The sequence below is a fragment of the Chelonoidis abingdonii genome, chromosome 6 (genome assembly GCF_003597395.2).
Source record: "Chelonoidis abingdonii isolate Lonesome George chromosome 6, CheloAbing_2.0, whole genome shotgun sequence".
In the NCBI taxonomy this organism is placed as follows: Eukaryota; Metazoa; Chordata; order Testudines; family Testudinidae; genus Chelonoidis; species Chelonoidis abingdonii.
In genome coordinates this window covers 70815711-70840226 of record NC_133774.1, presented here as the reverse complement: position 1 = coordinate 70840226, position 24516 = coordinate 70815711, and the positions used below count along the sequence as shown (strand labels likewise).

General features: G+C 41.9%; 1 protein-coding gene across 7 annotated transcripts in view; it reads left to right on the top strand.

Moving 5' to 3' along the window:
- Positions 1-7605: 7605 nt before the first annotated feature.
- Positions 7606-24516, top strand: part of PJA2 (praja ring finger ubiquitin ligase 2) — an 85514-nt gene continuing 68603 nt past the window's right edge. For 2 of the 7 annotated variants that reach the window (XM_032762612.2, XM_032762604.2), the window contains exon 1: positions 16074-16171. Coding sequence is in view for 2 of the 7 variants with exons in the window: in XM_032762600.2 (XP_032618491.1) it covers positions 16126-16171 (46 nt within the window). In the remaining 5 variants the exon portion in view is untranslated. Of the gene's footprint in view, positions 7667-16063; positions 16172-24516 lie in introns of those variants that run through there. The other 5 variants (XM_032762600.2, XM_075067148.1, XM_032762605.2 and 2 more) reach the window with 5 other exon arrangements.

The window sequence follows — 24516 nt, the reverse complement described above, 5'->3', positions numbered from 1 at the left end:
CTAATGACAAAAATTTTTTTTATATATGTTTAAGAACTAGTCCTATGTCATTTCAGGTTTAGGGCTTATGTTCACTATTAATTAGTGAAAACATTAATTTTCTTAGTTGTGCTTATAAGATATAGAATATCCCCAATTTATTTTAGGTAAGGAAAAAATCTGAATTGCACTATCATTTGTAGCCTCACACGTGAACGTTCTAAAGATGACAACAAACTCTGTCTTCCCCATTTTAGCTGTTATCATAACCTTAGGATCTTTTCCATTCATTTTTAAAGGCCAGCGTTGCATGCCTGGGATTTACAGGTTAAGAGATACAGCAGTAACTGCAACAAGGGGAAGAGATTAAAAAGTAATTAATTCTTTTTAAACAGGGTTTTTAAAATTGAGACTGAAAAATTTGGTTGTGTCCTTCAGATCTGTTGCAGTTAGAGGGAAAAAACAAAACAAAACAAAAAAAACAGACACATCCATAGTGGGCATTAAGCACAAGAAATGCAAGAAACTATCTGGGAAGCGTCACAGGGAATACTGTGAGCAGTATTGCCTAGCCTGTTTTCATAGTTTCCTAGTCAAAAAGACATGTAGCCTGTTCCTTTTTTACCACATGTAAATTTGGTAACTGAGGATTAAAGATATGACATAGTATAGATATGCAGAAAGAGGAACTTGTCACTCCTCCACCCAAGTCACTCTCCAAACTCCTCTTACTTCCTCTTCCTCCCAATTATATATCTTCCACATTACTAAGATAATTACTTCATTAGCCCAACAATTGCCACCAAGTGTCACTAAACCGCATCAGTAACAGGCTGATTGACTCCAGTTAAGCCTATAGCTTTCTCTGTGCTGCAGCAACCTCAGTGACTAGGGTGCTACAAGCCTACAGACTTCTAACTCACGTAGGTGGCTGGAGCACATGGCTTATGAGGAGAGGCTGGGGGAACTGGGATTGTTGAGTCTGTAGAAGAGAAGAATGAGGGAGGATTTGATAGATGCTTTCAACTACCTGAAAGGGGGTTCCAAAGAGGATGGATCTAGACTGTTCTCAGTGGTACCAGAAGACAGGCTATACAAGTGTTGGCAAACTGTAAAAGAGACAGAAACCTCAGGTGTCTGTCAGAGATAGATGCAACTCCCCGGTTAGAGTGCCTCTCAGCCTGTCTCTCCCCATAGAGTTGCCGACTTCCTAGTTGCACAAAACCCCCGAATACCCTACTATCCCCGCCTCTCCCCGACGGGCCCCCACTCCTGCCCCCCTACTAATTCTTCCCAGTTTGTAAGCAGCAGGTCAAGAAGAGCTCTGTCCCTAGTTGGTTCCTCCAGCACTTGCACCAGGAAATTGTCCCCTACTTTCCAAAAATTTCCTGGATTGTCTGTGCACCACTGTATTGCTCTCCCAGCAGATATCAGGGTGATTGAAGCCTTCCATGAGAACCATGGCCTGTAATCAAGTAACTTTTGTTAGTTGCCAGAAGAAAGCCTCGTCCACCTAATCCCCCTGGTTTGGTGGTCTATAGCAGACTCACCACGACATCACGCTTGTTGCTCACACTTCTAAACTTAATCCAGAGACTCTCAGGTTTTTCTGCAGTTTCATACCAGAGCTCTGAGCAGTCATACTCCTCTCTTACATACAGTGCAACTCCCCCACTTTTTCTGCCCTGCCTGTCCTTCCTGAACAGTTTATATCCATCCATGATAGTACTCCAGTCATGTGAGTTATCCCACCAAGTCTCTGGTATTCTGATCACATCATAGTTCCTTGTCTGTGCCAAGACTTCCAGTTCTCCCTGCTTGTTTCCCAGGCTTCTTGCATTTGTGTATAGGCACTTAAGATAACTTGCTGATTGTCCCGCTTTCTCAGTCTGAGACAAGAGTCCTCCCCTCTTGCACTCTCCTGCTTGTGTTTCCTCCCAGTATCCCATTTCCCCACTTACCTCAGGGCTTTGGTCTCCTTCCCCCGGTGAACCTAGTTTACAGCCCTTCTCAGTAGGTTAGCCAGCCTGATTGCGAAGATGCTCTTCCCTGTCTTTGTTAGGTGGAGCCCGTCCCTGCCTAGCACTCCTCCTTCTTGGAACACCATCCCATGATCAAAGAATCCAAAGCCTTCTCTCCAACACCACCTGTGTAGTTATTCGTTGACTTCCATAATTCAACGGTCTCTATCCAGGCCTTTTCCCTGCACAGGGAGGATGGATGAGAATACCACTTGCACCTCAAACTCCTTTATCCTTCTTCCCAGAGCCATGTAGTCTGCAGTGATCCGCTCAAGGTCATTCTTGGCAGTATCATTGGTGCCCACATGGAGAAGCAGGAAGGGGTGGCGATCCGAGGGCTTGATGAGTCTCAGCAGTCTCTCTGTCACATCGTGAATCCTAGCTCCTGGCAAGCAGCAGACCTCTCGGTTTTCTCAGTCATGGCAGCAGACAGATGACTCAGTCCCCCGAGGAGGAAGTCCCTGACCACCACCCGCCTCCTTCTCTTGGGAGCCGTGGTTGTGGAACCCTGTCCCTAGGACAGTGCACCTCATGCCTTCCAAGCAGTGGAGTCTCCTTCTGCTCCCTTCCCTCAGATGTATCATCTAGTCCACTCTCCGCATTAGTACCTGTGGAGAGAACATGAAAACGGTTGCCTACCTGTATCTCCATTGCTGATACATGGACGCTCTTCCTTCTTTTTCTGGAGGTCACATGCTGCCAAATTTCTTCACTGTCCTTCTGTCCCCTCTGCGCAACCTGCTCTGATTCTTCAGAACGTTGTGCCCGTAGAAGCATATCCTGATGTCTGTCCAAAAAATCTTCATTTTCTCTTATGCAATGCAGGGTCAATATTTGTTTCTCCAGACCTCGAACCTTCTCTTCCAATATGGAGACCAGCTTGCACTTTGTGTAGACAAAGTTGCTTCTGTCCTGTGGAAGAAAGACAAACATGGCACAACCTGTGCAGGTTACAACAGCTGAACACTCACCTTCCATAATTTCTTCCTTCTAGGAGCTTCCTCAGCTGTTGCAGCAACTCACAGAAGCATGCAAGATGAAAGCCTCAGTGGGCTCTCCCAAGGCAAACCTCCTCTGTTAGCCTCCGCTGTTTGCTGCTCAGCTGGTTCGCTGCTGACTGCCTTCTTGTAACAGTCAGATCCACTCAAGGCCCACCTGGAACAAAGCACTCCCAATTTACACTTTTCAAACAAACAATCAAGCACACGGTCAAACTGTCAAACTGACAAATTGTCCCTGCAACAGACACTCAGATACTGCTGTATGTGTCTGTGTGCTAGTTCTGAGGAGGCCAGGGAGGAATGCAGCTCTCTATGTGTGTGTCTCTGAGGAGGGGTGGTCTCTGTCTGTGTGTCTCTAGGGTTGTAGCTCTATGTCTGGGTGCAGCACTAGGGGAGGAGTATAAGCTCTGTAGAATGGTGTGTAGCTGTGTGGGTGACTCTGGAGAGGGGTATAGATCTGTGCAGTGGGGGCTCTAGTGTAGCCCTGTGTAGTTCTTGGGGAGGAATGTAGCACTGTGCATCTATGTCAGGGGTTCTCAAACTGGGGGTCAGGACCCCTCAGGGGGCCGTGAGGTTATTAACTGGGGGGTCACAAGCTGTCAGCCTCCACCCCAAACCCCGCTTTGCATCCAGCATTTATAATGGTGTTAAATATATTAAAAAGTGTTTTTAATTTATAAGGGGGATCATACTCAGAGGCTTGCTCTGTGAAAGGGGTCACTAGTACAAAAGTTTGAGAACCAGTGATTTTTGTCCAGGGAGGGGTGTAGCGCTGTATGTGTATGGTTCTACACAGGGGTGTATCTCTGGTGCATAGCTCTGGGGGAGGAGTGTAGTAGCTTTGTTTGTGCGTGTTGCTCTAGAGAGTGGTGTAACTGTGTGTGTGCAGTTCTAAAGGAGCATTATAACTGCATATGTGTGGTTCTAGGGAGGGGTGTAGCTTTGTGTGTATGAGAAAGACTCTAGGAAGGGGAGTAGATCTCCCCTTGTGTGTAGCTCTATCTTTGTGGCTCTGGGGAGGTGGGTAGCTCTGGGTTTTTCTACATTTAAAAAGCTGCAACGGCACAGCTCCATTGTTGCATTGCAGTAGGGTTTCAGTGAAGACGCTACCTATGCTGACACTCAGGAAGACTTCTCCCATTGGCATAGGTAATCCACCTCCACGAGAGGTGGCAGCTCAGTTGATGGGAGAATTCTCCCATTGACCTAGTGCTGTCTCCACCATAGGGTTAGGCAAGTTTAATTGCGTTGTTCAGGGACACGGATGTTTCACACCCCTGAGCGATATAAATATACTGACCTTACTTAGTGTAGATCAGGCCTCTGTGTGAGAGAGGTTCTAAGGAAGGGTGTAGTTCTTTGTGTGTGGGGGAGAAGTGAAGCTCTCTGTGTGTCTCTAGGGAGAAGTGTAGGTCTATTAAAATAAAAAAACTCAATAATAAAAATGGCGGATTTCAACTATCCACATATTGACTGGGTACATATCACCTCAGGAAGGGACGCTGAGATAAAGTTTCTTAATACCTTAAATGACTGCTTCTTGGAGCAGCTAGTCCTGGAACCCACAAGAAGAGAGGCAATTCTTGATTTAGTCCTAAGTGAAGCACAGGATCAGGTACAAGAGATAAATATAGCTGGACCACTTGGTAATAGTGACCATAATATAATCAAATTTAACATTCCTGTGGTGGGGAAAACTCCACAGCGGCCCAGCACTCTAGCATTTAATTTCAGAAAGGAGAACTACTCAAAAATGAGGAGGTTAGTGAAACAGAAATTAAAAGGTACAGTACCAAAAGTAAAATCCGTGCAAGCTGCGTGGAAACTTTTTAAAGACACTGTAAGAGAGACTCAACTTAAATGTATACCCCAATTTAAAAAACATAGTAAGAGAACCAAAAAAGAGCCACTGTGGTTAAACAACAAAGTAAAAGAAGCAGTGACAAGCAAAAAGGCATCCTTTAAAAAGTGGAAGATAAATCCTAATGAGGAAAATAGAAAAGAGCATAAACTCTGGCAAATTAAGTGTAAAAATATAATTAGAAAGACCAAAAAAGAATTTGAAGAACAGCTAGCGAAAGACTCCAAAAGTAGTAGGAATTTTTTTTTAATACATCAGAAACAAAAAGCCTGCTAAACAACCAGCGGGGCTACTGGATGATCAAGATGCTAAAGCAGCACTCAAAGATGATAAGGCCACTGCGGAGAAACTAAATGAATTCTTTGCATTGGTCTTCACTGTTGAGGATGTGAGGTAGATTCCCAAAACTGAACCATTCTTTTTGGGTAACAGATCTAAGGAACTGTCTCACATTGAGGTGTCATTAGAGAAGGTTTTGGAACAAATTGATAAACTGAACAATAATAAATCTCCAGGAGCTGATGGTATTCACCCAAGAGTTCTGAAGGAACCCAAATGTGAAATTGCAGGACTACTAACTGTCATCTGTAACCTATCATTTAAATCAACTTCTGTACCAACTGGCTGGAGGATAGCTAATATGATGCCAATTTTTTAAAAGAACAAAATTGTCAGACACATAGATGAACATAACTTGTAGGGAAATAGTCAACATGTTTTTTGTAAAGGGAAATCATGCCTCACTAATCTACTAGAATTCTTTGAGGGGGTCAACAAGCATGTGAACAAAGGAGATCCAGTGGACATAGTGTATTTAGGTTTTCAGAACCAAAGGCTTTTAAGCAAAATAAGCAGTCATGGGATAAGAGGGAAGGTTCTCTCATGGATTGGTAACTGGTTAAAAGGTATGAAACAAAGGATAGGAATAAATGGTCAGTTTTCAGAATGGAGAGAGGTAAATAGTGTGTCCCCCAGGGATCTGTTCAGGGCCCAGTCCTATTTAACATATTCATAAAGGATCTGGAAAAAGGGGTAAACAGTGAGGTGGCAAAATTTGCCGATGATATAAAGTTACTCAAGATAGTTAAGTCCCAGGCAGACTGCAAAGATCTACAAAAGGGTCTCACAAAACTGGATGACTGCGCAAGAAAGTGGCAGATGAAATTTAATGTTGATAAATGCAAAGTAATGCACATTGGAAAACATAATCCTAACTATACATATACAATGATGTGGTTTAAATTAGCTGTTACCACTTAAGAAACAGATCTTGGAGTCATTGTGGATAATTCTCTGAAATCATCCACTCAATGTGCAGTGGCAGTCAAAAAAACGAACAGAATGTTGGGAATCATCAAGAAAGGGATACATCATAAGACAGGAAATATCATATTGCCTCTATATAAATCCATGGTACGCCCACACCTTGAATACTGCGTGCAGATGTGGTTGCCCCATCTCAAAAGAGATATATTGGCATTGGAAAAGATTCAGAAAAGGGCAATGAAAATGATTAGGGGTATAGAACGGCTTCCGTATGAGGAGAGGTTAATAAGACTGGGACTTTTCAGCTGGGAAAAGAGGCGACTAAGGGGGGATATTGTAGAGGTCTATAAAATCATGAGTGGTATACAGAAAGTAAATAAGGAAGTGGTATTTATTCCTTCTCATAATACAAGAACAAGGGGCCACCAAATGAAATTAATACGTAGCAGGTTTAAAACAAACACAAGAAAGTATTTTGTTATGCAATGCACTGTCACCCTCTGGAATTCCTTGTCAGAGGATGTTGTGAAGGCCAATACTATAACAGGGTTCAAAAGAAAACTAGATGGATTCATGGAAGATAGGTTCATCCATGGCTATTAGCCAGGATGAGCAGGAATGGTATCCCCTAGCCTCTGTTTGCCAGAAGCTGGGATTGGGTGACATGGCACGGATCACTTGATGATAAGCTGTCTGTTCATTCCATTTGAGGAAATGCCATTGGCCACTGACAGGGGCTTGATGGACCTTTGGTCTGACCCAGTATGGCTGTTTTTATGTTTTTATGTCTGTGGCTCTAGGGAAGGACGTAGCTTTGTGTGTATCTCTAGGGTAGAGTGTAACTGTGTTGTGACTGTTGCTCTGAGTGGGTATAGGGAGGAATGTATGTAGCTCTGTGTGTATCTTTTAGATGGAGTGTAGCTGTGTGCGGCTCTAGAAAGGGGTATAGTTGTGTGTGCATGGTTCTAGGAGAGTGTAGCTCTGTGTGTATCTCAACAGAGGGGTGTAGCCAGGGGTGATAGGAACAATTTTTATAGTGGGGGTACTGAGAGCCATTGAACCAAACTGTAAACCCTGTGTATAATGAAAATCACTTCAAGCCAGGGGGTGCTGCAGCACCCTTAGTTCCAGCACCTATGGGTGCAGATGTGTGTGGCTCCAGGCAGGAATGCAGTTCTGTGTGTGTGGCTCTAGGCAACAGTGTATTGTGTGTGTGCAGCTCTTGGGATGAGAGTGGCTCTCGGTGGACGCGTGTCGCTGCAGCGAGAACTGCAGTTATATGTGTAGCTTAGCTCAATGATTTATTTCCCTCTCCTGAACCCTACAACAGGCAGTAGCGGGGCGGGCCCATGGGTTCCAATCCCCTCCCCCTCTCCGCAAGGATTGGCTGGTGTCTTCGCAGTGCGGGCAGGGATTGGCCGGCACTGGCGGCGTAGCGGGACGGGATTGGCCTGGCTGCTCTCACTGAGCCGGGGCGGGGCAGGCTTTGGTGCCGGGGCCCGGCCTGGAGGAGGCGGGTGAGTCCGGACCGGGGAGGGGTGAGTGCAGGGCCCGGGCCGGACGACGGGCTCGGGGGAGCGGTCCGCGCTGCGCGGTAGCGTGGCTGGCTCGGGAGGATCCCGGGGCGGTTGGGCCCAGCGGCTCCGTGCCGCGGCCTGTCACGGGGGAGCCCCGGCCCCCGGGCTGTGGTGGGCGCGACCCGTCCCTTCCTGGTTCTCCGGGGGTCTGGCCCCTTTGCCCGGGTGTCTGGTGCGGGGGCGGCGGAGCCCGGTCCCAAGGGGAGCGCCTGGGCCGGAACCGCCCCCTCGGGACAGGCCGCCTCCCCCGGGCTTGAGGACGGGTCTCGGCTGCACGCTTAGCCAGGCTTGTGCAGGCCCAGGCGGGGATCGGCCAGCGCTGCTGGCAGCAGGGCCTGGGAGGCGCGAGGGGGTGGGTGGGGCCGTGCATGGTCCAGGCAGTAGGGGTGGGCTACCTGGGGGATGCGGTGGCCACCGGGGCAGATGTGGCCCATACAGTGGGAAATAGGTGTGAAGGGGGCGCCTGGGAGGGTGGTGGGGAGCAGGGTACATGGAGGTGGGCTCAGTATTTAATGTGTGCCAAGGCTGAGCCCTGGAAGCTGGAGGCTTGGCCGTTCATAGCCCTGGCACATCTGGGCTTGCTGCATCAGTGTTAAATGTAAAAAAAAATTATTTGAGTCACAGGGCCTTTTTCATTACCAATTAAGCACTGGGTTGTGATGTCCGGGCCACAGTCAGTGAACACATGAACACATCTGGGCCTCCATGTTGCAAACCCTTCCCTGTGTGCATAACTTCAGGTGTGTGAAGAGTCACTTTAATCAAATGGGGCTGCTCCTGCAAGTAATGTTAAATATAGGAGCATAGACATATAGGGCTAGAAGGGGCCTTGAGTTCATCCAGTTCATTCCGCACATGGAGTATACCTGGACGTTTGCAGGATAGAGGCCATAAGCAGAAGCACATTCATAAATGTGAAGGCTTGTATTTCTTCTATATAAATCCAGGGTATGCCCACCTGTTGAATAGTATGTGCAGATGTGGTCACCCTGTCTGAAAAAAGATATATTGGCACTGGAAAAGGTACAGAAAGGGGCAACGGAAGTGATTAGAGGTATGGAACAACTTCTATATGAAGAGAGGTTAATAAGACTGGGATGTTCCAGCTTAGAAAAGAGACAGCTTGGGCTGGGGGTAGAATATGATAGAGATCTATAAAATCATAATTGGTGTGGAGAAAGTAAACGGGGAATTATTTACTTCTCTTGATAATACAAGACCGAGAGGTCACCAAATGAAATTAAGAGGCAGCAGGTTTAAAACAAACAAAAGGAAGTATTTCTTCATACAACGCATAGTCAACCAGTGGAACTGTTTGCCAGAGGATGTTGTGAAGGCCAAGATTATAACAGGGTTAAAAAAAAACTAGATAAATTAATAGAGGATAGGTCTATCAATGACTGTTGGCCAGGATGGGCAGGGATGCAAAACCATGCTCTGAAGTGTACCTAGCTTTTTTTTTTTTTTTCCCAGAAGGTGGGAATGGGTGACGGGATGAATCACTCAATGATTTCCTAGACTACAGAACATCAGGGTTGGAAGGGACCTTAGGAAGTCATCTAGTCCAACCCCCTGCTCAAAGCAGGACCAATTCCCAAACAGGTTTTTACCCCCATTTCCCTAAATGGCCCCCTCAAGGATTGAATTCACAAACCATTGCTCTAGTAGATCCAGGCAGTAACTGGGTCAATGGAAGAATTGAGGTGTCTGCATTGAGGCACAGCTTGACTTAACTACATTTCTCAGGGTTGTGAATTTTTTGTAGACTTCTGGGCTCGGTCTGGAGCCCTGGCTCTAGGATCTTTTAGGGTGGATCTAGCCTGAGCACTAGGACCCTCTCAGGGCCCTAGAGCCTGAGTACTAGCCTAAGACTGGAATTTTGCACAGCAGTGAAACAGCCCCGCAACCCTAGCCCCCCCGAGCCTGAGTTGGCTGGCACAGGCCAGCCGTGGGTTTTTCTTTGCTGTATAGACATACCCCAAGTGACTTAATTATAGTTAAATTAAAGATATTTTAAAATAAAGAACATTTTGAACACTTACATAATATCAGAGCACATACCACTGAAAGTGTTGTCACAGACATGATTAATACATTAATGTAAATATACACATATTGCACAATCTTTTCATATTCAAAGGATGAAAATATTTAAAAAAATTCATCTATGTCATACTATATAGTTCACAGAGGAGCCAGGTTTCTCAGGCTTACTGACTTGTGTGGGTTTAAGGTGCTGTTCTGTTTTTAATGTCTCTGCAGAGACACCAGTTTTCTGGTATGAATCTTGAACTGTGTTATATACAGTTATCCTCCTAAACTGTGCTACCTTTGGGGCTGAAATTGTGCTGCATGTGAATTTCTTTTGTTAAATTTGTTAAGATTACAATTGACAATCTTGGGGGAGGAGATATGGTGCCTCCTAGCAGTAAAGAGAACTTTCAGATTTTATTTTTGTACTCTGATGGCTTTTTAAAACGTCTGTACTTCATGGACTTGATGTTCATTTAAGACTAGTGACATGATTGAAAAAATGATTTAAAAATAAGCTGTGTAAATATTCATATATCTGTGATGCAGTACACCAGATATAAACCATTTTGTTTACTTGATTATACAAGTATATATTTGAATCAGAGATCGTATAGAAGTTTTTCCCTAAAACTGTTAGTGCAAGGTAAATGTTTAAAAATCAACACACATGAATCAAGAAAGTGAATTGTTTACTGAGGCTATATTGCAGAGATAATAAGGCAAATGCAAATAGTGTGCAAGTGATAAGAGATGACTACACATGTGCAATGTGGCCAAGTTATTGTTGCTGTAGGAAACATAACTTTTAGATTTCTTGACTTAAAATGTCACGCTTAACATTGTATTAAATAGAGCTCTTTCACAGGTATTGATTTTTGTCTATTTTGCTAATTCAGTGCATAAACAGTTCAGTGAAGAAAGTATTTGTCATTATTTTGCAAATCAAATCAACATCAAAACACGGCACATTTTTGACCCAGTTTTATTGTGCTGGGTCAGTTGTGGAGTTTTCCCATGAAAAGGACCTGTTGGTTTTTTTCATTTTCCCACAAAAAGAATTCAGTATATTAACTGAAAAGTGTTTGATCTAGTGTACTGGGTTAACTCAGAGAATGCTTTGATGGGTATTAGTAGCAACAGTTCAGGCTGGCACCATCATCGCTTTTTATGAATACACTATTTTGCGGAGAATCAGAAGTATTTATTGACTTGTGGGTCTGTTTTTAGAGGGGCTGGGAAGGGTGGTTTTGGGTGATTCTTTGTTCCTTTCGCTTTGGCCTGGTGTAGTCTTGAAAGAAATTAATATTATTATTACTTTATTTTGTGCTGTGATAGGACAGAGAGGCCAGGACTCCATTGTGCTAAGCACAGTATAAACATATAATAGACTGTGATGCTTCCTAGCAGTACCCAGAATTGCGAGGTACCTCACTATCATCTGCGCTTAGCATGAGGAAGCTGTGTCTGTGCCTGCAGAGTGTCAGCTCCTTGACTTCACTGACCATGGGCAGCATATGCAGTCTCCTCTTAATTTATGCAGGCTCTGTTATCCATCTGCAGGTTAGCAATAGGCATGCTCCAGCATCTGAACCTTCTGAACATCCCCTTTGATTGTCCAGCTGCTGGTTCACTGGACACTCAGAGTTCAGAGATTCACTGTTCCCAAAGGAATGGTACTCCTCAGTTTACCAGCTACACCTCAGATCACCACTCCATTTAACACACAACACTTACATTTTTACAGGTATCTATAGTGAAAACAAGTATTTGACAGCATACAGAGATTTGAGAAGTAGCAAATAAAAAATTTGGAAACAAGTGGTTAATTGTAAAATAAAAAACATAACACACATTCTAAAGCCTGGACTTGATTAAGAAGATCGTCTCCTGTCTAATGAAGTTTAGTTCACCCAAAGTCTTTGTAGCATTTTCATAGCAAAACCATGCTCTGAAGTGTCCTTAGCTTCTGTTTGCCAGAAGCTGGGAGTGGGTTACAGGCAATGGACCACTTGATAATTACCTGTTCTGTTCATTCCCTCTGAAGCACCTGGTATTTTGGGCACTGTTGGAAGACAAGATACTGAGCTAGATGGATCATTGGTCTGACCCAATATGGTCATTCTTATGTTCTAACTAAGTTAGCTGTGACCCTGCTTTCTTAAGACAGAACACGTTGACAGTATCCTAGGTGAAGGATCCAGGGTGTACCTGAGAACCTCCAGTTATGCCCCCAAAATCCATTGTCTTTACTTGTAAACTGGATACCCCTCTGCTGTATTAGAGTTTCCTGCAGTTTTTTCTCTTGAAGATGTCACAAACTCTTGATTATCATTCTGCTCTGTGAAGCAGACAATATCACACATGTGACCAGCCAGAGAGAGAGAAGGGTCTATCCCTCCTACCTAAATGGAGCATGTTTATCACCTTCTGGTAACCGGTCTTAATTTACATACCTTAAAAATATAATTTCTGGTTTAGATACTTAATTTATTAAACATTATCCATCCATACATTTAGAAATGATTGATAATCAGTGGGGTACTTCATATGCTACATTTTGGTGAATTATGTGTATACTTGAACAGAGGATCCCTATAAAACTCTATACCTTCCCGTTCAGGGCCTCTGCCAGTTGTCACCAAGATATTCCTGGGTCACAATGCCTCTATCCTGAAGAGTTTATAATGTAGGTAGATTGTTATTTACAATGCAAGATAACTGAGTTGCGAACATATGATTTACATTTTAATAAAGTTTTATTGCAGTACTTCTGAATAATGGTAATGTTTGCTACAATATAGAACCATAGGGAATGTGAATACACTATTTTATTTATTTATTAGAATGCTAATTAAAACTCTTCTGTCTTTTTCTGAACAGATTAAGGGCTGAAAAAAAATCTGTAATACAGTCCATGTGCTAGTATTGGCACAAACCACCAACTTTATTACTTGCTGTGTTCCAGCATTATAGTCAAACAGTCCCTGGAGTTCAGTTTAGGATCTACTTTTTGTTAGTAGGTGAGCAAATGTATTTGAAAGAAACAAATCTAAGTTGTCCTGAAATGACTTTTAAATTATTACATATACAACTTTGAACATGTCAAAACAAGGCAATTCAAAGATGGAGGTAGGAATGGGAACTCCACAACTTCTGATTAGATTCTAGGCTCATGCTTTGCCATGGTATTTCTCACCTTTTTAAAAGGTGCAGCAGCATGATGTAAAGATGGAACTTTTTATTCTGTTTGAATCTTCTACCTTTTGGTGGTTCCAACAACCTTAACTTTATTGACAGATATGGTATGTTGTCTGTTAAAGAAATGACCAGAAACATTTGCAGTAATACCTTGCTCAGCTGATAAAAGGACAGTTATTGGAACTGTCAGTCATATGCTGACCCTTTAGCATTGAAGTTGAGCAGCTCCTACCAGAAGCTTTGCCTTGGCAAAGACAAGACTAGGCAGTAAGAGTGGTTGTTTTTGTCTGATTCTTTTAGTCATTTTCTTTCAGTTAATAGCAATAATTTCTAAACAAGTGTTACTTGATATTAGTGGTTAGAGCTTTGTTTTATGCTCTAAGAAAGCACTCAAAGTTGTAGCTCCTGACACAGCATGCAAGTTGTATTCTAGCATAGCTAAGTAAAAGAAAACTCTGAGGTAGAGCTAGAAGACATGGTCTGGAACTCTAGATCTAAACCACAGGTACAGGATGGGAACAAACAATGAGTATAGGTAACTCACAGCTTGTTAAATATCACCAACACAGGCATGGTAAGTGCTAAAATGTCTTAATCTTTTACTTATTAATTTAACATACTTCAAAGGTATGACAGAACTGGAGTGCCATGTGAAGTATTAAGATGAATGTTCATAACAGTGGGGAAAAATGTCTCAATCTTCTCCTGCCGAAACTAACTCTTCTGAATCAGTGTTTGCATCTAAGAGGATTGTTCAAATGTGAGAAACTTAAGATAGATATTAGACACCTTATCTGAGACCTCAGGTGTCTGACTTAATCAGACGATATGAATTCCAAGTATGAGCTCAGTTCAAATGAGAAAAAGTAGCAAGTTTTAAGAAAAGCTCTGTGCAGCAGCCCCTTACCACCTCCAGTTCCCATAAATCCAGAAGGAAAAATGTAGCAATAAGAAATACATAAGAAAGTCTAAGAATTCTGTTAATATTTTATTAACGTATACATACAATCACATGATTGTATCTTGTAACTGAGTCAAAATTATGTTCTGCATTATTGGACTTGGCAGTCTTATACTCTTAATGGCTGGGTTAATTTTATTTTGAGCTCTGACTTTTTTGAAAAATAAATAGATATTCTCAAATATAAAGAGACTTTTATGCCCATTGGATGTTGATTTTGGAGGCCTTCCCCTTCAAATTTTAACTTTTGATAGGGAAAGTTCAACAATTTTCATGAAAATTCTTCTACATAGCACCTTGATCCACACCAAGTTCGCATGAAATGGCAAATGAAACATTGACTCAGCAAAAATATTCAAGGTAGTTTCAGTTTTTAGATTTGTTCTTTTCTGTATGTATCTGCAGAGCTGAAAGAAAGTTATAGGTGCTTGGATCGCACTGGTTATGCGATCGCACAGATGTTTTTACTTATTTTCGGATATTTTGTCATGTATATAGCTTTTGTGACTCAACATCTTTAAATATTTTAAAAAATAAACAGGATTTTTTAAAAAGAAAAAATATAAATTGATTATTTTATACCATTAATTCATCCTGAAAAATGGAAGAACTGTTTCAGTCAGAATTTGAACTGTCAGGGCAGGTTACAGAGTAGTAGAGGCTTTTTCTTTCTGGGTATTTCGTCTTCGTGGGGGAAGTAGGTACTTCAGAGTTCCAAATGAAATATCGTCAAAAGTAAAGGAAAATGCTTCTCAGCCATCTACAAATAGCCTCTTACCTCATTAAATGAAACAAACAGCAGAAGCCATAAAAGGAGAGTAGAAGCTATCCCAACAAGGGTCATGCTACATGTATGTTACCAGGCTATAAAGCTTTGGGCATGTTTACACTAGAAATGCAAGTTGACCTAAATTAGGTTGACTCACAGCCACTGCAGTAATTACTACAGTGGTTCATAGCCACAGTACCCTCCATCTGTTTTTGGTGCACGTCCTCACCAGGAGTGCTCCCACTGACTTAAGAGTAGTAGCATGGGGTGCTGAGACACTAGGAGCTCACGACTGGGAGCCTGGCTTAGGTGGGGGGCTGAGAGTTGCGGGAGAGGGCAGCAGCCATGGAGAGCTGGGAACCTCTGAGCAGCAGCTGAGTAGGGAGCACAGCCAGCACCTGGGCCTGCAGTGCAAAGCTGGGAGGCAGCTGGGCTTTGGGAAGCAGGGCTGGTGCAGCCTGGCTTAGAGTGGTAAGCCCGGGAGCAGCCATGCTTTAGCTGGAGCCATCCACCCACCTCTGTGACAGCCTGGCTTTCTTATCAATTTCAGGGCTCCAGCATGGAGTCCTGAAATTGACAAGAATGACAGCCAACAGCCAGTATAAGTAACACAGGGTCTACATGGATACTGCATCGCCCTAACTACACCGACATAACCCTTACACTTCTTCTGGAGGTATGTTGGTGTAGTAGGGCACGTGCATCCCGAGGAGCATGTGTACACTGACATAATTATATTGACATAAGCTGCCTTATGTTAACCTAACTCTGTAGACCAAGCCTTTTTGAACAGTGGACAGATGTAACAGTGGAAATCTGCGAGGTAGCCTCCTTTCTGATTAAACTATCATCTGGTGATCTCTTTGGGGGAGAGCAGGAAAAGGAGATGCTCCAGATAGTTTTCTCAGGGGATATTGCATGCTGTAACAACGTCACCGTCGACAAGACAGATATTTGCAATGTATTCACAATCTCAACCTTTGTGTATTTTGCTGTAACTAAGGGACAATTTTATCTAACAGCCTCAAGCATCACAACAATGCTGCTTTTTGGACTTCTATGTTTTTATGCTGTCAGACATCTCTATAGTATCTGAGCACCTTCCATGTGAAATTGATAACAATGGCACTATCCTTACTGTGTGACTTCTTCTTTTTGGGGAGTAAAAATTCTGCTTGTGGTGGAGCCTATTGTAGGTCTTTTTTGGGAGTGGGTAGAAGAGACTTGGTTCAGTTGGTTGGGTAGAAAGGTGGTGGTGGTGTTGTGAGTATCATAATGGAAAATATTTAAAAAGTTGGTAAAAGAGCATGTGGAAAGATTGTCTGACCTCTATTAAAGACGTATCAAGACACACAGCTTCTGAAGACTATTTTTCTTTTTGTTCCTGTGGCCATAGAAAGAACTCTGCTTATATCGGAAAGATGTCTTGTAACAGAAATATTAAGTAGAGGAACACATATGTCAAGACTTGGGGAAAATACAGTTAAATCCTATAGAGAACAAGGTAAGATACCCCATGTCAAAAACAGCTTCGGGTATGGGGCAGGATATCATTTTTAGACTTTCTAGATAAAACTCTTTGCAGACTGATGGTTCACAGAAGAAATTTCCTAAGGCATTCCAAAGAATTCGTGAAGAGTACGCAGAATGTATTTTACCCCCTAAACTCCTTGAGATAAAAAAAAAAAGAGAAGTGTAAGAATATGTTGACCCCTCAACTACTACCTTGAAAGAGATGCAACAAGACTGTATCAGTGGCATTTTCTGTTGTCTTGTGACTCATAAAAGAAAATAATGCTATAAGTACATGCTGTGTTAGAACACAAGAATGTAAACAAGATGAGGTTGGTTTTAGTTATTTGTATTGCAATAGCACTTAGGAGTCACCGTTGTGCACCAGGGCCGCATTGTGGTAGATATTAAACAAACAAAAAGTTCTTGCACTAAAGAGCTTACTATCTAAGACAAGAGACTACATGTATATACAACAGATAAGTGGAGGCACAAGGAAGCAGTGTGATAATACAGGTTAGCATGATAGGCAGTGGTCTCATATTGTCCCCAAAAGATTAGATGACAGTTTTAGTAATGTGTATCTTTCTAGTTACAGTTGACTACCTCTCATGGATTTATCAGATGCTGTTGCCAGATGGTGTTCAAATTCTCAAATCTCTAGAATTCTTTCCAAGATTCTGGTAGCATCTTCTTTGAGAATAGCAATACCACCTTTTACCCTTCCTTGAAAATATTCTGAGAACAAGTGGCATGGGAGTCAACAAGTATAGCAGCTCAGATAACGGTATTAAAACTCAAGTTCAGGTTGTTTGTAATCAATGTATCTTCTCAAATAGATAAGAGGCTCTTATTATAACTCCTTACAATAGTAACCTCTCATCCATTAGAAGATAGGGCAGCTAGCAAGGACAATTACTGTTCTAGGAAAAGAAGTTTTGTCAAGTGACAAGTTCTAGAAGATGAGATAGGGCATGAATTAACAGCATGCAGGAAAATAAGGACAAGCACCTTCCTCTGTCTACTTGAGAAAAGTTTCACATCTAGACATTGTGCAATACGCCACCTGCAATATGTGAAGAAAGTATCTGTTAAGCTAGTTGGGGAACACCAACATCTGCTAGAGTGCACTGTTGCAATGATGTTGGAGGAAAAGTGTTCCAAACAGTTGTCATTTTGAAAGGATAGGTAAACTTTGTGGACCTGTAAATCCAAAGTTCCTGGGCCTTGGAGAACACTACAAAGCAACACAGATTTTCTTGAACTGAGAGTGGCAAGATTATCTTTGACTTCTTTAAAAGGAGCATTCAGGGTCAGTCCTGCAAGACATTTCTATAGTTGGAATAAGCAGGTAGGTATGAAAAGTTGTGTTTTTTGTCAAGAAGTGGTCAAGACTTGTGTTTGTGTGACACCTAGCACAATAGGACCCTAATTTGACAGCGGCCTCTGGTTGCTAGTGTTACACAAATAATCATCAAGATAGGCAAATACAAAAGCAGATCAGTTCAATAGGAGCATTGGAACTGGAACTTCTCTTGAAAGACACTTGGAAGCATGCATGTATGTTTCCAGGAACAGCTGCAATGTACTCAGCTCATGACTTGTAGCGGAGGAGGCATACAGTGGGTTGTTTGTCAATTGTACTCTCCAGAGCTCTTGAAGAAAAGAGCATAGGGAGCATCCTTCTAATGGGCCCCAAATTAGCTCAGCAGAAAATGATTTTCAAACAAGACATATCAGTCAGGGATCCAATACATTTTCCTAAAAAATGTACTGTACTTCTTTCCTAAGATCAGTAATAAAACCCAAATCTATAAATACTAATCTAATAGCTTGGCTTTTCAAAGTTTACTGTTAAACCAAAACTATTTTTTTAATGTTAGAAAGTAAATTTTTACAATTCCAGATGCTACCAGCGCTAATAGATGTGAGACTGATTTAACAGTTTAATCTTCAGAGATTAGTTCGGCAAACTGCTTAGGGGAACCTGCTGGCCTACAATATAAGAATAGATGAATAGTTACTTAAAGCAGCGTTTTTAAAAGTATTTTTAAATAAAATAATTGAAGAACTACCCTGCAGTTCTCTGTGATGCACATGTGCCGATGCACCTTCAAACTTCTTAAGGAGGTTTTATTATTTTTTAAAATAGCATTTCTTAATAAATACATTTTCTAGGAGAAAATCGAAGGAGGCAGTCTTGTTCTTGCTATAAAGTTAAAATAATTATGATGCCTTTTCTTGCATTCATACCAAGGCTTATTTATTTATTTCAAAAGTCACAGGAATTAAAGACTGGCATACTCTTCATGGTAGAACTGTGTTTAAATTGTGGAAGAGAACTAAAGAATTAAGGCTAAACTATGTCCCTGTTTTCCACTTAGATATCGACTTTGAATCTCTATTGCTCTGGCATCTAAGTGCGTAGAAAGAAGGGATGTAAAACATTAACCGGTAAGCATTAGACTTACCAGTTAACCTGCCTTAACTGTTAACCCGTGGGCTGGCTGGCCGGCCCCAGCAGCGCCTGCGCTCGTTGGCCTCGGCAGCTGGTGGCCGAACCTGATCCCAGCCCCGGGCCTGCTGGAGCAGGAACAGCCCAGCCCTCGATTTAAATGGCATAATTTTAATCTCTGTGTCACAGAAGGTGAATGATGTAATGCAGCATGCTTATTTAAACAATATAGCCAGTTACATGGCATAAGAGAAAATATAAATTGTGTAGAAATACCTCTCTGAATATGATCTTTGTGCTGAGCTGTGGCTTTCTGTCATGTAAGGTCATGTCTACATTATGGAACTTAGGCCAGCATAATTTTTTTTCGTGGTCCTAACAAACATAGTTGTACTGGCATAATTTTGTGGGGTAGATCAGGCCTTATATTTTCAGAAATCTGAATTCTACTTTAAATGAAATATTTTAATCATTTAAACAGTTAACTTTTTAAACAATATTTTACATCCCTAATAGAAAGAAATATTGTCACCATTTGGGAAAAGAACTTGCTTACTTTGGCAAATGAGTCTGAAGAGCAGTGACATTCTGACTTTCATACTGTTTTTTTAATAACCACAAAATTAGATCTTTTGTTTTCTAATTCTGCTTTTGAAAGAAGAGTTCTATACATAGTGTAAGTGGATGAGTTACTATGTCTGCAGGAATGACTGGTACATATGGACTAAATTATGAACCTGTCTGATGTCAGAATATAAACTCTGTCATCTGCATAATTTCTTCTTGACATTTATCAGAGTAATGACTTCTTGTTAGTATGGGAAATTCATCTGAGTTTCTCATGCATAGGCTCATCTAAAATATAGTTGAGAAAGATTAAAAACACTTGTGTGAGAGGAAGAGAGTTCTTAGACAATGGTTTAATGTCTGTGTTTGTTTGATATAAGGGTAAAACTGGTCTTCCAAAAGTTAGTTTTGTGTGTGGGTGGGAAGGAAGGTGTCACAGCCTTGGGGTGCAATTCAGACCAGTAAAGGGCAGTGTCACCACTTGCCCTGCAACCCTGAGTGCCTTATAATGTTTAACTGCTGTAGCTTCCAGCCTGGGAAGCTCACAGCCAGCTTACAAGCATGCATGTCACATCCCTGAGTTTCTGTGTGCTAGACAGCTTTGGATCAGCAGCTCTGACTCCAGCAGCCTGGCTGCAGCCCTACTCTGGCTTCCAGCAGCTTTATTACAACCAGCAAGGTGTCACCAACATGCTCCCAGTACTGAATTTCACGAAAACCATGTGCTCTGAATTATCCAGCCCTTACCTGGGTCACACAGAGAAATAAGGTTCATTGCTCCTCTCAAGAAACAAAAGCACATTATTAACTTGACTGGGGTAAATGCACCCTTCCCTTCAAACACAGCACTGGGTTGGCGTATAGTAAAAAATAAAAATAAATTTATTAACAATAGGATATAGGTTAAGTGATGCCAAGTAAAAGAAATAAAAGTAGAGATGATTACAGGCAAATTGAAATGAAAACACATCTTTAAAGTGTAAAATTCAGTTTAGCAAGGTACTGGCTTTGTTCAAGATGGTTTCTGTCACCAATCTTTCTTCCCAGCCTTGGCTGACTTTCCCTCCGTCAGGACCTTCCACAAAAGTACATGATGCTGGCTCCCCTTGTCGTCTTAGGTGAATGATCTTTGCTTAAGCAGGTTTCTCATCTATATACAGTGCCCAAAGACTTGAGGCTCCACCATTAGTTGAAGGACCCATCTTTCTCAGCTTGCCAGGGCTCTGTTCATTTGTCTGTCTAGTGAAGGTTGCCAAAGATGACTTCTGGTCTTTGCTTAGATCTTCCAAAGTTCAATGACTGTGTTTCAAGAGGCAGAATGACTTCATGCTGTTTTTTCCCTTTGTGTGTGGACTTCCCACCTACCTGTATGTAAATTAGGTTTCCATTGTTTTGATTCCATGATGCTTAATTTACATATGAGACAGGTAAATAGGTGTAGTGATCCCTCATGTGTGGGAGAGACCCGTTTCTCCCTTTGTTTAGACACAGAGTTTAAAGCCTAATATCAATGAGTATTCACAATTCCATTTAGAGTGTTAATACATATGTTTTCCCAATGATAATAGTCACCAGTGTGTCGTAGGCTTTCATAAAACACCTCACTCAATAACTTTTATAATACAGTAATATTATATACAGTCAGTGGATTCAATTGTTTCACTTGAGGGTCAGCCCCCCTGTCTTTATAACCCAGATAAAGTTTCTCTTCTCTACTAGAAGCTGTCTCCTCCCTCACCAGTTAGCTTTGTTTACCTAATACGTAAATAGACCTTCATTCTCTCTGTCTGATGGCCGGGCTGGTCAGAGAAGCAAATACACATTCCTTTATCTAGGGCAGACCTGTTTACCAACTCTCCTTGACATACCTGCCTTAAACATATTTTAGTCACTTTCCCAACATATATCCATAACTCTTTATACACACCAAATACATATGCTATGCGAGAATAGTAATGATCAGTGATTTATCAGTTTTCCAATGACCTATTACATGACACCTTTTAGATGCGGGTTATAACCATAGTCAGTTTGGGTACACTGAATTGTTCAGGCCAGCTGAAACTCATCACCTGAAACCAATGATCCCCTTTTTGGATATATGACACAACAACAGTGTATGAGGTGTAGTGAGCATGTACCTGACAAGAGTTGCTGACAAAAAATAGTGAAGTACAAATGGACCTCTGTGTCACAGAAGGTGAGTGATGTAATGCAACACGCTAATTTAAACATAATATAGCCAGTTATGTGGCATAAGACAAAAGATAAATTATGCAGAAATACTTCTCTGGATATGATCTTTGTGCTGAGCTGTGGCTTTCTGTCATGTGAGACGATGCCTACATTATGGTACCTATACCAGCATAATTTTTTTTCCCATAGTTCTAACCAACATAGTTGTACTGGAATAATTGTGTAGGGTAGATCAGGTCTTAGACTGTCAGAGATCTGAAATTCTACTTTGGAACCGTAGAGTCACTTAGACAAACATTTTATAGTATTTGTCGAAGTGAGGGTGTATCTCTTTGAACTGTCAGGTCTCTTTGAGAGAGAATATGTAATCTTATGATGGGAGTAGCAAGACTAGGTGTAATTGATGGTTTGAGTTACAACATCTAAACTAACCTTCCCTGTACCCATTTCCTTCCTCAGACTGTGCTGCAGAAAGATAGGAGAGGGCCACTGTAGGCACAGGGAGGGCCAAATGACCTGAAAGATAGTAGGTGGGAAATATGACCCAGCCTTTAATTCATATCTTCACCTGGATCCTGTAGGCATCTCCCGTGATGCAATACAGCCTTTTTCAACACACCTTCATTGTGGGAGAACAACTCTGTCCAGGCCCTTTGACAGAGACTGAGTGGATGGCTCAAACCCACAAAAGCTTAACAACTTCTTTTGAGGTTGTAGGTTCTCTTTGGTGACACTGACTGAAAGAACACACAACAGTAGAATTTCTTAAAATTTCTTATTAAAAACAAAATGAATTTATAACAAACTGTTAACATATCTAGATCTATACTTTTTGTAAACTAAATAAGATAATGCCTTCTTAACGTATGTAAGAGAAGAAAATCTAATGTGTTCTAAGAGCAAGTCCTGTCTCTGACCTCTTATATGAAAGTTCTTGCCCCATGTTCAGATTTTTCTCACCTCAGAGCCAGGTTATTTCCACCCTAATGACTTTCCCTATTTCCAAACCCAAAGTGTAGCACTTCCCAGCTTGTTCTCTAAGTATCTGCCTACCTCATGAAGTTGACTGGTTTCTGATGGGCCTACCCTTTGTTCTTGAGGATAGTAGTTCCATATAGCTGCGTGGAGTTGTCTTTGGGGAATGCTTGTCTACACTTAAAATACTGTATATATGATACCTATGCTGACATGAGGGATTCTTCCATCGGCATAGGTAAGTCACTTCCCCAAGAGGCGGTAGCTAGGTGGATATAAGAATTTTTCCATCAATCTAGTGCTGTCTATGTGGGGACTTAGGTTGGCTTAACTACGCAGCTTAGTGGTGTACATTTTTTTCATACCCCCGACCTACATAGTATAGCCAAGGCCTGTGTCTAAAACTCGCCTACTTGGATATGAAATATTAATTTACTGACTATAAACTGTAACACAGACTTTCAATAGAAGAAATGTGGTTTAATTGTTAAGTAATACTAATGTGTAAGGTCTTACCAAATCCACAGTCCATTTTGGTCAATTTCACAGTCATAGGATTTTAAAAACAATACATTTCATGATTTCAGCTATTTAAACCTGAAATTTCATGGTGTTGTAATTGTAGGGGTCCTGACCCAAAAAGGAGTTGGGGGGGGGGCGTTGCAAGAGTATTATGTGGGGCTTGTGGTACTTCTGGGATACATCTGAAGGCATAGACACCACCAGCAGCGCTGCAGAAGTAAGGGCATGTCTACGCTTACCCCTGGAGCGATCGATCCAGTGGCAGTCGATTTATCGCATCTAGTGAAGATGCGATAAATCAATTGCCAAGCGCTCTCCCGTGGACTCTGGTATTCCACCGGCGTGAGAAGCATAGGTGGAGTTGATGGAGGTGCGTCAGCAGTTGACCTACCGCAATGAAGACACCACAGTAAATAGCTCTAACTACGTCGACTTCAACTATGCTATTTTTGTAGCTGAAATTGTGTAACTTAGACCAACTTAGCTCATCCCTTCCCAGTGTAGACCAGGCCTAAGAGTGGCATGGTGTGGTATTGCTATCCTTACTTCTGCACGGCTACTCCCAGGCAGAGCTGGACCCTTGGCCAACAGCCGCCGCTCTCCAGCCGCCCAGCTCTGAAGGTGGCATAGAAGTAAGGGTGGCAATATCGCAACCCCCCTAAAATAACTTTGTGACCCCTCACAATGCCCTTTTTTTTGGTCAGGACCCCAATCTGAGAAATGCTGATCTCTCCTGTGAAATCTGTATATTGTAGGGTAAAAGCACACAAAAGACCAGATTTCATGGGGGGAAGGGGGCAGATTTCATAGCCCGTAATGCATTTTTCATGGTCATGAATTTGGTAGGGCCCTATTAATGTGGTAGTACCTAGAGGCTTCAACGGTGATAAGGGCCTATTATGTTAGGCACTGTACAAACATGTAGTGAGAGATAGCTCCTACCCCAAAGAGCTTATAGTCTAAATAGACAAGACAGACAGGGCAGGAGGCGGGAGTGGAAACGGGCACAGAACGGGGAAGTGACTTGTCCAAGGTCACAAAAGAGGTCAGTGACAGAGCCAGGAGTAGAATCCAGGTCTCCTGAGTCCTAGTTTAGTATATTAATAAATATTATATAGCGTCATCACTCTACATGGTGTTGTCTAGATTTAAAAAAGACACAGTCCCTTATCCAAAGAGCTTATGATCAAAATTACATTCACGTTGCATGTTGTTTAACAGACAAAGGAATGATAGGGAATGAAGAGAGGACAGTTAAAAACACATCATTTTACATGCAGGAGTCTGATTTTTTTTCAGACAGAAAGCACATCCATCAATTTCAGTCCCTATTTAGGTAAAAATGTACCTTTCAGTTGCAAAGCAACCCATAAGGAATGACTAGTTTAGTACACTTTATTAGTTTAGTTTTAATCTTTTGTCTGTAAAAGAATTCTTCTGACAGAATTGGCGTAAGGAGCAAATCACCCAAGGCTTAGCCAATGATTGAGAGCTCTCATGGCTACCCTCATATTAGCAAAATGCACAACTCTTCTGTGGTGACTGCTGTGCAACCCACACTACATTTTTTTTTCCTTTTTAGTTTTTTTAAACTAGAAGATGTAGATTGGTTTTCTGATGAA